This window comes from Salpingoeca rosetta (assembly GCF_000188695.1).
Source record: "Salpingoeca rosetta unplaced genomic scaffold supercont1.36, whole genome shotgun sequence".
In the NCBI taxonomy this organism is placed as follows: Eukaryota; class Choanoflagellata; order Craspedida; family Salpingoecidae; genus Salpingoeca; species Salpingoeca rosetta.
The window spans coordinates 680,489-694,523 of NW_004754898.1; the positions used below are offsets into that span (position 1 = coordinate 680,489).

Genomic DNA, 14,035 nt, shown 5'->3' on the forward strand with positions numbered 1-14,035 from the left:
CAAAACTGGCCACCATAGCACGGGTCACACACGCACTGGCCCAGCGGGCTGCACTCGCCGTGGCCGCTGCATGTCGAGTCACGATCGCACTGGTACTCGCAGCGGTAGCCGGACCAGCCGGCATTGCACACGCACTCGCCCGCAGCGTTGAGGGCGCCGTTGCTGGCCTCGCAAAAGTCTTGAAAGGAGCATGTCAGACCAGCCCAGCCTGCGTTGCATTGGCATTGGCCGGCAACAAGGCTACCGTGGCCGCTGCAGGCGGTATTCACGCATTGCGAGCCGTCGTCGCCGTCGTCATAGGTTGGGCTGCCAGCGACAGAATAGCCCTGTTGGATGTCAATGTTTGCTTCATGGAACGCGGAGGTGAAGACTCGTCCACCGCCACCACCGCCGCCGTAAGTTGGTGTGCAAAGGTAGCAGCTGTGGTAGCCGCCATTACCGCCGCGAGCCTGTGTGTTGCCGTGGCCCTCGAGGTAGTCTGCTTCCAACCAGACGCTTCCACCAGCACCGCCACCGCTGCCGCTATGGCCGGAGCCTCCGTTTGAGGAGGCGCTTCCATCATACTCAAGGCGCGTGGAAGCAATGATTTGCACCGCACCGCCGCCCTCGCTGTATCCTGCCGCAGTGCCGATCACACTCAGGATCAGGCAGATGAGCAGGCAAGCAGCTCGGGCCGTGCACATGGTGGCACACGTCACTGTTGCTGCGTCCTCCTTTTCGTTTTGTCTGCTCGCGCGGTCAGCGCGCGCCCTCTCTTGTTTCTTTCTCTCTTTCTCTCTCTCTCTCTGTCTCTTTGCTGGAGTGGTGTTGCTGTTGTGCGCTGGCACGCGTTGTGTGTGTGTGTGTGTTTGCGTGCACTTCTGAGACGTGTTGTCAGCCAGCCAGCTTCTTCTCGCCAGCCGCACGCACGCTTAGACGCTTGTTGTGGTTTGGTGTGTGTGGTTGAATTGGTCTTTGCAGGCGGGCTGGTGGTCTTCAACTTCTTTGCAGCCAGCGACCCCCTCCGTTCGGGCGTCTTTGCGTGCGCAGTTCGTGCGAAACGTAGCCGCTGGTGTGCTATCCACCGCAAGTTGGAAGCGATGGCGCGGCAAGCAAGCAAGCAAAAGCAAAATTGTTGGGCGAAATTTTTCACGCAAGTTCGCACTGCCTGCCTGCAAGCAAACAATTCAACACGAAAACGGGGGGAGAACGCAGGCAGGGATGCCCTCAGCCTCTCACGTCATATGCAACCTTGCAACCCAATACGGCTCGCACAACTGCAAAACGAAAGCCCTGAAAACTTAAGCTTCACCTGCTTCCGCTACTGCCTTGTGTTCCAAGGCTCGAGAGCGAGCCAGCGTGCATGCAAGCAAAAAACAAGCAAGCAGCGAGCAGCAGCGATGTTTTGTGGCGGCTCAACAGACCTACAGACGTGGGTGTCAGGCCACCCCTTCTGTTTTGTTGCTGGTGCGCTTGTCTCTTTTGTTGTTTCTTCGCTTCTGGCACCGCCCTTCTGTCACGTGCCCAAACATGCTGCGGTGACACCTCTACACCACATCAACACTACGGTGCTATTGTTACCAATCCCCATTCCCTTCCCACCCATTCCTCATCTGTTCCTCTGTTCTGGCTGTGGTCGGTGTGTCAGTCAAATTAGAAGGACAGCAAAACAACAAGTGCATGCATGAAAGCAGCAAACGTGATGATGTAGGAGAACAAATGAGGCGTCAAAGCGCAAATGATGTCAACAGAGAAACGCGATGGAAGAGCTCGAGGGGGAGGGGGGCAGTAAAGAAGGAAGCACGAGACAAAAAACGACAAAGAAAAAGCAAACGCAACAATCCAGATGAAGATGATCACGCCCTTCGGTATGTATGTGAGTTTCCCGAGCTCACCAAGTACCCAAGGCACAAGAAACACCTCAATCTGCTTCAACACTTGCAGAGAGCACACGCTCATTCCAAGTCAACAAACGAAATATGCGATGATGAAGGAACGTGACAATGAAAAGAAGGGACAAAACGAGTGAGAGACGCTCATGTGAATGACCACATGAGATTGCGCACGAGGGGATGTGCACAAAGAAAGAACAACAACACGGAGGATGACTGATTTCATGTAACAAGTCAACCAGAGAAAGGGTGTGAATGAAAGGGCAAGAGCAAGAGCAAGAACAACATGATCAACAAAAGAAGCACAAACACACACACACACACACACACACACACACACACACACACACACACACACACACACACAAATTAGTTTGACCCTGCACCACCGCCTGCGTGGTAAGGGTAACATGCGTGGCCATAAGGATCACCAGCCTCGACACCGCAATACGAATTGCCGTGCTTTCCGCGTCCACCGCGCCCGCCATATGAACCAGCGACGCTGTCACGACAACTGCTGCCACTTGGTGTTGTTGGACCGGTCCTGATAGTGTACCCACGGGCGTTTGTGGACAGGCTCGCTCGCTGGTCAACCTTGGCCTGACGTGTCCAGATGGCAATCGTGGACGCCGTCACGGAGGAAGAATACTGCATGTGCAGCCTGTCTGCATGCAGGACAGTGATGTCCTTCACGCGCTCGAGCGACTTGGTGTTGCCGTTGCTGTTCGTGTCAACAATCGAAGCGCCCTTGTACAGAACCAGGTCCTTGAACATGTAGTTGTTGTCCATCCAGCTCCGCTCCGCGGCCGAGCACGTGCCTTCCAAGCACGTCGTGCGCCCGCCGTTGATGTTCATGCGGGTGCCAGGCAGCAGGTAGAGCGACTGCACGCCAGAGAGCATGCCATGCACGTTGAACGTGTCTCGCACGAAGAACCGCAGCGTGCCCTCCAGCTGGCCGTCAGTATCAACTGTCATGTCCACGGCTGGGTACGACGCCTCAAGCTCGCGCCCGCCAATGTGCACCTCGCGGCCAGACTGCACATACAAGAGCCCAGTCAGGTCACCAGTCACAGACTTGAAGAACGCCGGGGCAGAGGGCGTCGTCTTGGTGCTGAACTGCAAGCGCGCATTGTTCACCATGTGCAGGTGGTCAAAGGTCACCTGGCCTTCATCCAGCACGAACGGATACGTGTTGCGGTTGCGCCCGCGGTTGTCCAGAATGAGCGTGTGGAACGCGTCACCATCGTCAGGGTGCGAGCGCACATACACGGACCCAACACCGCCGTGCTCCGTGTCAGTGTGGCAGCCGCCGTTGTCAGTCGACGCGCCGCCGCACCGTCCACCAAACGCCGTCACAGCACCATCCCATCTGAACTCGTGCGCCGTGATGTGCACCACCACGCGGCCACCAGAGCCTCCACCGGAGTATGCGCCTCCGTTGCCGCCGTTGGCCTGGATCACGCCGTGGCCAGTCAGCCGCTCCGTATTGACGTAGATGCCACCACCAGAACCGCCGCCGCTGTAGCTGCCGCCGTTGCCGCCGTTGGAGGAAATCATCCCGTCCACTTGCAGTCGTCCGCCAACCAGGAGGTTGATCAGGCCGCCACCAGCGCCTGCGTTGGGCCCGCCGCCGCCCGATCCAGGCATGCGGCCCGAGTTCATAAACACAGAGCCGTACACGGAACCAAGGCTGGAGCAGTAGTCACCGCGACCGCCAACGTTGGCATACGCACCACCGCAGCCGCGGTCACCGGTGTCGGAGCTGGCACCCGGGCCCGTGTTGGCGCCGTAGCCGCTGCCATCAGCAACCAGGCGGCCCGTGTGCTCAAAGAACGACTCGCCAATGTTCAGCGTGAGCACCTGCGTGTTGCTGCGCACGAGGCCGCCAAATCGGATGTCAAAGTCGGCCACCTCCACATCCGCGTTGGGCACTTTGATGTTGAGCGTCGCCGTGTTCTTGACCTCTACGGTAGAGAACTTCATGCTGTGCGGGTCCTGCAGGCTGCGGTACGCGTCTTCGGGGTAGAATGACTTGGACGTCTCCACCACCTCGTACTCAATGCCGTGAATCACCACTGTGTCGTTGGATTTCTCCAGGGTCAACAGGGCTGTGTGGCACTGGCCGTCACACACAAACTCGCCGCCGCTCTCAACGTAGAGGTGCTCCACATTGGTCAGGCGCCCTTCAAGGATCAGGTCCTCACCGCGCAAGATGAGGTTGGGCGGCATGAGCAGCTCCGCGTCCTCATCCACGTAGTACGTCACGGGCGCATCGTGCACGTTCTCTGCAGCCACCACCACTTCCACAAAGAAGCGCTGGTTCGACCGCACGCGAATGATGCCAGTGCGATCACCGCGCACCTCGTGGCCCACAATCGTCACATGCTCTTGATCATCGGGGTGGTAGAAGTACAACTTGGCATACCCGTCCACAGTCATCTCGTCAAAGTCGATAAAGTCGCCAGTCGTGTCCATGATGAGCGCCGGCTGAGGCACCACGTTGTTCTCTTGGTCAATGCGCACGTGTCGGTGTGGCGAAACAGGGGCGATCTTCTTCAGCTCGGGGTTGTACTTGAAGAGCGCGTACTGTGGACCGCGGTTGATCTCGTAAGCGTACACCGTACCGGGCCCGCCCTGTGGCAGGCCACCGACGGAGCGCAACGCACCACCAAAGGTGTGGCGGTGGCGGATGTGCACAGCAATGCGTCCGCCTGAGCCGCCAAAGCCGGAGCCATGGCCTGCGCCACCGTTCACGTTGACTTCGCCTTGGCCCGTGAAGTTGGTCGTCTCGATGAAGATGCTGCCACCGCTGCCACCGCCGCCGTTCGAAACAACGCCTTCTGCACCGTTGGCAATCAACACGCCGTCCATCTCGGCCTGCGAGCCGGCGTTCAGGTGAACAACGCCGCCACCCGAGCCGCGCATGCACGGCACGCTGATGATGGCCGCGGCGTTGTTCGAGTAGCAGACAGTCTCCGTCGGGGTGGCGCCAGATGCGATCCCACCGCCGCTACCGTGCAGCAGAGGCTCGTACACCGTGCCATACGGGGTGTGGGCTGTGTTGTCGATGTTGTGGCCACCGCCGTACCCACCATACGAAGCACCGAGGCCACGCCCGTTGGAGCCGTCGTAAAAGCCAGAGCCCGGGCCGGTCTGCGCAGCAAAGCCACGCCCACCAGCGGCCAGGGCACCGCCATACTCGATGGAGAAGAGGGTGGTGTCGATCTTGCCCTCGTTCATCATCATCAAGCCACCGTAGCGAATGAAGATGTCGGTTGCAGAGATGGTGAGATTGTGCTCGATGCGGCTAAACTCCACCTCAGAGTTGCGCTTGATCATGATGATGGGGATGGAGAAGTTGCCTGGCGTTGTGACGTCCACGTACTCCTCGTTCTCCAGCTGCGCCGTGTTGGCCGAGGACGAGAACTCCACGTAAGCGCCGTCGCCCACATGCAGCTGCTCAATGCCCGTGAGCATGCCCTCAAACACGGAGCGCACGCCGAGCAAGTATACCTCCACGGGGAACACAATCTCGCCGCCAACGTCCACCTTGAAGCTGCAGGGCGCCTCTGTCTTGTTGCTGAGCGATTCCACATACTCCACAAACACAATCTGCTGGTCCTGCACGTGCAATTGGCCCGTGCGGTCACCAATGAACTTGTGGATGGTCACATTGACCTGCGTGCCAGGGTGGTAGGCAATGAGGCGTGAGTGGCCCGTGAGCTCCACCTCGTCAAACTCATACGTGTCCGTGCCTTCCTCGCTGATGACCGATGCCCACGGCACGTTGACGCCAATGTTGTCCACATGCAGGTACGTGTGGTCAGCTGTCAGCACCGTCTCCTTGAGCGAGTACGAGTAGCGCACGATGCGGTACTCCAGCGGCCGCAGGTTCTCCTCCACATAGGTCGTGCCCGCTGCGGCTCCGCGCATGTTGACGGGCCCGCCGCGCTGCGGATGCTTGAACGTGTTGGACACAAGCACCTGGTAGCACCAGAGCTTGGCGGTGTTGTCGGAGACGCAGAGCTCCTCGCCGTTGAACACCATGCTGCGGATGGTGACCGCCGTGGAGAAGGAGAAGCCGTCATACTGGCCCGTGGCCAGGTCGTGGCGCGTGATGAGCGTGCCAGAGCCGTAGAAGATCTTGTCGTGCACAATGGCAAAGCCGCCGTACAGGTCAGCGTTGTTGTAGGTGGAGCGGCCGCCCTCCAGTGCAAACGTGCGCAGCATGGCACCGTCAATCACGTCGTATACGTAGATGACTTCGCTGCGGCTGCGCATCACAAACACCTCACGGCCAGACACGGCCACGCCAGAGGCGTACTGCCCAAACTCTTCGTACTGCATGTCGACCTCCCAAATGAGGTCGTTGTCGGGATAGGGCCCGTACTTGCCAATCTTGTTGCCCGTGTGGTCTGCCGTGTAGTAGTAGTTGTCGTCGTCAAACCACAGCTGCATGACGTTGTCTGTGCCCAGCTCAACCGTACCACGGAGCTCAAACGTGTCAGCGTCCACGCGCCACGCAAACGGCTCCGGCCACTTGGGGAACCAGTACTCGTTCAGATGCATGTTGAAGCCGGTACCGTAGCTGCGTGGGTCAAGCGTGCGCTGCGTCAGCGCGGCCGACGTGGTGAACGCCGGGTGCTCGTCAATGCCACCGTAGTCGAGGTACGCGCCGCCAAAGCGGTAGCGGAGCTCGCACAGCACGGCCGCACGGCCACCAGCACCACCAAAGCCGTCAACGCCGCCGGCGCCGCCATGCACGTCAATCGTGCCGTGCCCAGACATGTTGTACGTGCGGATCTGCACGCTGCCACCGGCCCCGCCGCCAGACCGCAAGCCTTGGCCGTTGCCGCCGCGCGCAGACAGGCGGCCGTTCAGCTCCAGGTGGGACTCCACCTCCCAAACGAGGAAGCCGCCACCAGAGCCGCCGGTGCCGAGGCCGTTGCCGCCGCCAGAGCCCCAGTCATCGGGCGCGTACACGCTGTCGCACGCCTGCGTGGCATGCTCCGCGTGGAGCCCGCCACCCTGGCCTCCGTGGGCGGCGCCAGAGCCGTACCCGTCGACCGTGCTGCCTCTGCAGGGCCCAGTCTCGGCCGGGTGGCCGGTCGCGTCAAGGTGCAACACACCTTCGCTCTCGATATTGCCTGTGGCACTGAGGATGGTCGCCTCGTTGGCGAACATGTTGCCATTGAACTGCACATGCAAATGCGCAACCGTGAGCGTGAACGCGTGGCTCTTGATGCGCTGCAGCTCCAGCGTGCCGCCGTACTTGATGGTCAGCGTGCCAAACGTAATGTTGCCAGGCTGTGTCATGTAGATGCGTGTCAGGTTGCCGATCAGCGACGCCGTTTGCGACGATGAGGCAAACTGCAGCGTTGCCCCATCCTCAATGTACATGTCCTCCACGTTGGTGATGAGGCCTTCAAAGACGCTGCGCACGCCGTGCAGGTGCGTCTCGGAGGGGAAGATGATTTCCGAGCCGGCGTCACCGCGGAACGAGCACGGCGCCTCCGTATGGTTCGTCGTGCTCTCCACGTACTCCACCAGAATGAGTTGGTCGTTGCGGACGTGGAACTGGCCAGTCTTGTCGCCAATGAAGCGGTGCACCACCACGGTCACAGGCTCGCCCTGCGGATGGTACGCCAGCATGCGCGAGTATCCAGTCAACTCAAGCTCATCAAACTCGTAATATGTCGTGTTGTCCTCCAGAATGACGGTAGCGCCGGGCACGTTAAAGCCTTCGTTGTCCACGTGTGCATAGAGGCGGTTCACCTCCTCGTACTCTTCACCAGTCACAGGGTCATACTTGAGCTTCTTGTACGACGGCGGCGCACGGTTCTCAGCCACGAAGATGGTGCCTGCCGCTGCGCCAAAGGGGTTCAGGGTGTAGTTCAGGTGCCTGGAGATGCGCTCGGGGTGCACGTCGTCGTAGACGTTCTCGTCAAACACGGCGTAGCAGCGGATGTCGCGTGAGTCGCCGTTGCTGTGCACACACATGTCCTGGCCGTCAAAGTTGAGGCCGTCCACGTTGGAGCCGACGGTGAAGGAGTAGTCGTCGTAGCTGCCGTCCTTCAGGTTGAAGCGGTACACCTGCGAGCCGCTGGCGTAGAACAGCTTCTCCTGCCCAACGGCAAGACCGCCGTGGAGGTTGTTCCAAGACAGCCCGGGCACGTTGTCGAGTGCAAACGTGCGCGCCGTCTCACCATTGTCCTTGTACAGCTCATACACAGTGTTGCTGCCGCGGCGCATGGCGTACACATAGTACTCATCAGAGGCGACCGCGGCCGTGCTGGGGCCAAGACGCACCTCCCACACCACCTGCGGCTCGTGTGGTGGCTCAAAGTACTTGCGCTCCGGAAGTGGCGCAAACTTGGTCACCGTGCTGTCCAGCTGCGAGTTGATGTCGCTCACAGCATACCATGAACCGTCAAAGTCGGTCCAGATCTGTGCAATGTGTGTCTTGGAGCCAGCGCTCACCACGCCGCGGTACTCAAAGTCGCGGTCGTACGTGTAGATGAGGGAGCCCGGCCAGTGCGGGAACCAGTACATGTCGGTCTCGTGGTTGTAGCCGCCACCATACGAGTGTGCACGGTCGATGCGCACCGTCTGCGTTCGGACAGGGTCCTCTGTGAGCGGTTCGGGTTCAAGGCGGTTGCCGCCGCGATCACGCAGGCGACCGCCAAACTTGTACCGCCACTCGCAGTGGACGGCAACACGGCCACCAGCGCCGTCGTAGCCGCGCTTTGTGCCGTGGCCGCCGTTCACAGCAAGCTCGCCGTGGCCCGTAAAGTTTGTGGTTTGGATGAGGATGCTGCCACCAGAGCCGCCGCCCGAGTTCTCGCCAGTTCCATTGCCACCGCGGCACGACAGCGTGCCGTCGACCTCAATGGACACGGCAGAGTCCCAGAACAGCTGGCCGCCGCCGCGGCCGCCGGGAGACACGAGACGTCCGCCCTTGCCGTGGCCGCCGCCGGAGCCGAGCTGCGTGGGCCTGTACATTGAACCGTGCGGCTCACCACCCTTTGGTGACAAGTGGATGGGCACGCCGTTGTCCATGAACGTGTGGTTGCCACCGCCCTCACCACCGTGACCGCCGCCGCTGCCAATGTCGTTGACAGTGACACCGGGAGACGGGCCCATGTACACCTCAAGCCCGCCGGGCCCGCGCGCGTCCAGCGACAGCCGGCCAGTGGCCTCAATGTACGCCGTGGATGAGAAGATGTCGGCGTGATTCATGAGCACCGTGCCGCCGTACTTGATGGTCAGGTCGGCGACGTTGAGGTTCAGCTCAGTCGTGACACGAAGGAACTCAATCTCCGATGCACGGCGAACCGTGACCGTACCAAACGTGAAGTTACCCGGGCTTGTGACCAGCGAGTACGTGCCATTCTCCAGGAACGCCGTGTTGGCTGTGGACGAAAACTGTGACACAGAGCCGTAGAACAGATACAGGTCAATCACGCCTGTCAGCTGGCCCTCAAACACGCTTCGCGTTCCGCGCAGGTACACGGTCGACGGCAGGATGATCTCAGCCCCCTCGTCGATCCAGTAGCTGGCTGGCGCAGTGCTCTCGCCGGGTTCGTTCGCAACATAGTCAACATAGAGCTGCTGGTCTGAACGCAGGTGCAGCCGGCCAGTATTGTCGCCAACAAACTCATGCACAACGGCTGTGATGTTCTCCAAGTGAGAGGGATGGAAGAGCTCAAGGTTCGCGTGTCGCGTCAGCTCCAACTCATCAAACTCAAACACCGTCGAGTTGCCTTCGATCATGAGCGAGTACCACGGGACGAGGTGGTCTTCGGCATCAAACTTGACATAGATGAAGCCAGGCTCAATCGCAATCACGTCACCTTCCTTGCTGTACTTGATGTCGGCGTATTGCGGGCCGCGGTTCGTCTCCTCGCGGTACACGGAGCCAGCGGTGCCGTACGTGTCGCCTTCACCGGGCGCAGCACGGTAGTGGCCGCCAAACTTGTGCGCAAAGTGGCAGTGGATGCCGATGCGCCCACCGCTACCGCCACCACCAAGCTCAACACCACGACCACCGCTCACGTCAATCGTGCCGTGCCCGGTCATGTTGAGTGTCTCCGCGAAGAAGGAGCCGCCAGAGCCGCCACCGGCGTTCTTGCCCTGGCCGTCCTGGCCAAACAGGTGGATAAAGCCGTCCACGTGCAGCTGCAGTTCGGAGCGCCAAACAAGGAAACCGCCACCGCTGCCACCGCGCGATCCAGCCGCACCGGCGCCACCGCCAGAGCCAAGCTCAATGGGCTGCACCACGGAGCCGTATGCCAGGCCGCCAGAGCCAACGCCCTCAATGTACTTGCCGCGCAGGCCAGGGAAACCCGGAACAGACTCGTAGCGCGGCTTCACCACGTGGAAGCCACCGCCCTGGCCGCCGTAGCCAGCGCCGGCGCCGCGGGGCCGGCCGCGCTCGTCCGTGTGGTTCATGCCCGCACCGGGGCCCGTCATCTCGGGGTGGCCGGTGTAGTTGAGGTTGAGGATGCCGCCACCCTCCACCACACCGTAAGAGGTCTCAATGTAGCCGCGGTTCATGAGCACGAGCGACTGGTACTTGATGAGCAAGGACGACGCCTGCAAGGTGAGCGGGTCTGGGATGTTGTCCAGGTCGAGCACGCAGCCCCGCTGCATGGTCATGGTGCCAAACGTCAGGTTCCCTGGTGTGGTCATCCACAGGTACGTCTTGTTGAGTGGCGACCCCTCGAGCATGGCTGTGCGAGACGTGTTTGTGAACACGACGAGCGCGCCCTCCGCTGCGCGGAAGTCCTCAATGTTGGTCACAAGGCCCTCTGCCAGTGTGCGCGTGCCCAGGAAGGTGTTGCGCGTTGGGAAGATGACCTCGGCCGTGGGGTCGATGCGATAGCTGACGGGCGCAATGGACTCCGTCGCCACGCCCTCAACAACCTCGACAAACATCTGCTGCATGCCACGCACGTGCACGCGGCCAGTGCGGTCGCCAACGAACTTGTGGGAGATGATGGTTGACGTGAGGTTGTGGAAGAGCACGGTGACGTGGTGGAAGAGATGCAGCTCGTCAAACTCAAAGTAGCCGTTCTCCTCGTCCGTGACGGCCGTGGCCAGGTGGTGGTTGCGGTTGTCGTTGTCCAGGATGAGCGCAACGTGCGCGTCCTTGAAGCCGACAATCTGGTCGTCGCGCACAATGGGCTCGCGCTGGTCCAGGCCATCGTTCGAGTCCGTGTAGTACACAGTGCCGCCAGCACCGGCCTCGCCAGGGAAGTTGCCTGATGCATTGGAGGGGGCGCCGCCAAAGCCGCCAAATGCCTCGTAGATGCCGGCAAACTCACGCAACCAGCGCACGTGCACGCCGATACGGCCGCCCGCGCCACCGCCGCCGCGGTCCATGCCGCTGCCGCCAGTCGCGTTGATGACACCATGCCCAGCAAACGTCGTGGTCTCAATCCAGATGCTGCCACCAGAGCCGCCGCCAGAGTTGGGGGCAGACGCGTCAGCGCCCATGCTCTCCAGGCTTCCGTCCAAGTGCAATGAGAGGCCGACAAGCACGCGCATGATGCTGCCGCCAACGCCACCGCCAACGCCACCACCGGGGCTGCCGGGGTGGCGCGGGGTCTTGTACGAGCCGTACGCCTGTCCGCCCTTGATGGGGTCCTCCTCAGAACCGAAGATGACGTGCGAGCCGCCGTAGCCACCATGACCGCCGCCCTGGCCAAACAACACGCCATCGGCAGTGATGTTGTCGCCGGCACCGAGCATCTCGGCCTTGAATGGCGCGTCAGGCAGCAGCAGATCCCCAAGCGTTGGGCCACGGGCCGTCGTGGTCAGAACAGAGTCGCCCTCCATGAACGCCTCGTTGACGCGCAGGAACATGCTGGGAGCGCGGATAGAGGAGTCCGCGCGCATAACCAGCTCGCCCACGTCAAGGTCGAGTGGTAGCGGATACTCCACCTCCGCCTCGTACTCCAGCTCCAGCTTGCCGAGGTCAAGCACGCCCGGCGTGGGGGTCGTGACAACCTGCTCACCCTGGACGAGGGCGTTGCTTGCCACGGGCCCAACGACCGCGCGGCGACCCTCCATCAAGCGCAGAGATGTCACGCCCGTGATGAGGCCGCGCCAGTCGAGCGCAACCGCACGTGTGCCGTGCATCTCGGCGTAGTTGGCGAGCCGCAGCTCTGCCTCCTCGTCAATAGGAAGCCGGACACAAACGGGCGCGCGTGGCGGTTTGTGCCGGGCTCGTAGTCAACAAAGTACGTCTCGTTGGCTCGCGCGTGGATGAAGGCGCTGCCGTCGCTCACAAGGCTGCGGATGGACAGGGTCGGCGCAGTGCCACCAGCCTCGTGTGCGGGCGCGACCTCCACCTGTGCCTCGTCAAGCATGCGCAGCTCGTCAAAGGCATACGACGCATTGTTCAGCTCCGTGCGCTGGTGCCGCACCACCCTGGGGTTGCGCTCGCGGAACAAAAACGGCTTGGGCGGCATTGCGTTCTGGCCATCAAGGTACAGGCGCGTGCGGTATTCAGGCAGCACGGCCAGGTCAAGCGGGTCTGTGAGCAGGTCCTCGTACATGACGGTACCAGATCCACCAACATCACCGCCCGTGCGGTTGCTGTAGTGGTACATCTCCTCAGTCGGAATCACAACGCCGTTGCTTTCCGCCTCGGTGTTGAAAACATCAGAGTGGAGCACGCGGTAGCAGTACAGTGGTGCGGACGAGCTTGTGTCGCGGCTGACACACAGGTCGCGGCCGTTGAACGCGAGGGAGACCTGCGACACCGCCGTTGTGAACGACACGCCGCTGTACTCGCCCGTCTCCAGACTGTACCGATACACCTTGTTTGACGCTGCGCGATACACCTCCCCCGCAACCACCACCAGGCCGCCATATGTCGTGGAGCCAAAGTTGTTGGCCCCGGAGAGGGTCAGGGGCGGCTTCTCCGCGCCAGAGGGCTCGTAGAAGCGCACTGTGCTGCCGTCCGCCTTGGAAAGGCGGTGCACAATGGCTGATGTTGGCGTGATGACGTAGACGTAGTCTGCGTCCACAGACACGCCAGCAGCAGTATCAGAGACGCTAACAGACCACTGGCGATACGTGCTCGGCCATGGGCCCCACTTGGACACGGTGTGGTCTTGCCAGTCGGCGGTGTAGTAGTACCTGTCCACATCACCCCACATCTGCATGATGTAGCGCTGTGGCAAGGTGAAGGCGCCAAGGTAGGCGCCATCCTCTGCCTGGTACCGGCGCACTGTCGTCGTTGATGACGTCCAGTCCGGGAACCAGTACTCGTCATCGGGAGGATAGTAGCCAGCGCCATACCTGCCAACACTGAAGGACGTCGAGCTTGCGCCGAGGTACGATGGGTTGGGCACGTGCTGTGGGTTCATCTTGACGCCACCTGCACCAGCCGGGGTCTCACCGCGCCACTCGTTGAAGAGGCGCGTGTGTACGGCAATGCGGCCGCCAGCACCGCTGCCGCCATCGCTGGGGCCAGCGCTGACTGGTGTGGTGTGGCAGGGTGAGCCCAGCGAGCATGTGCCACCGTGTCCACCCTGTGCAGAAACAGTACCGTAGCCTCTGAGGTGCCCGACCTTGATCCAGGCTGCGCCGCCAGAGCCGCCGCCGGAGCCCGTCTCCTCCGCACCAGCGGCGCCGTCAACGATGATGGTGCCTTCAAGGTCAAGCACCTGCGCGACCACCACATGCGCATGGCCACCGCCGCGGCCACCGGGCACAAGCTCCCCGTTCACCAGGCGAGCACCGCCGCGAGAGCCAGCTTGCGTGGGCTCAAACGTGCTGCCAAACGCAGGGCCGCCAGGAAGGCTGCCGTGTGCAAATGCGCCGTGGCCGCCTTGTGTGGCGTAGCCCGCACCTGCGCCCGTTGTGTGGCCTGTTGGTGTGCCAGGACCGTCAATGTCAGGGCCACGGCCAGTCATGTCAAACACCACATCGGGGTCTGTGATGACAGTGGTGGCCTCGAGATCCATAAACTCGCAGGAGACGTACACGTTCCACTTTGCATCCAGCTCGTCCACCTCAAGGTCGAGACCCAAGGGTGGCTGGAGCGTCGTCTTCGACTCAGCACCAAGCTCAAGTGTAGCGAAGGCAAACGTGCCAATTGGTTTTGTGTGAAGAGTGGGGGTTGTTGACGTCTCTGACTTGACATAGAGGGC

At 61.4% G+C, this 14,035-nt stretch overlaps 2 protein-coding genes across 2 annotated transcripts in view; both read right to left on the reverse strand.

The window, feature by feature from the left end:
- PTSG_10401 (teneurin-2) overlaps positions 1–792 on the reverse strand; it is a gene marked incomplete at its 3' end in the record, with an annotated part of 40,053 nt that extends 39,261 nt beyond the window's left edge. The window contains exon 1 of the mRNA XM_004988395.1: positions 7–792. Within this exon, the coding sequence (XP_004988452.1) occupies positions 7–683 (677 nt within the window). The 5' untranslated portion in view covers positions 684–792. The remainder of the gene's footprint in view (positions 1–6) is intronic.
- Positions 793–1,604: 812 nt separating this feature from the next.
- Positions 1,605–14,035, reverse strand: PTSG_13036 (uncharacterized protein). Its single transcript, XM_004988396.1, has one exon. The coding sequence runs from the start codon at positions 12,012–12,014 to the stop codon at positions 2,241–2,243; it is 9,774 nt and encodes a 3,257-aa protein (XP_004988453.1). The 5' UTR covers positions 12,015–14,035; the 3' UTR covers positions 1,605–2,240.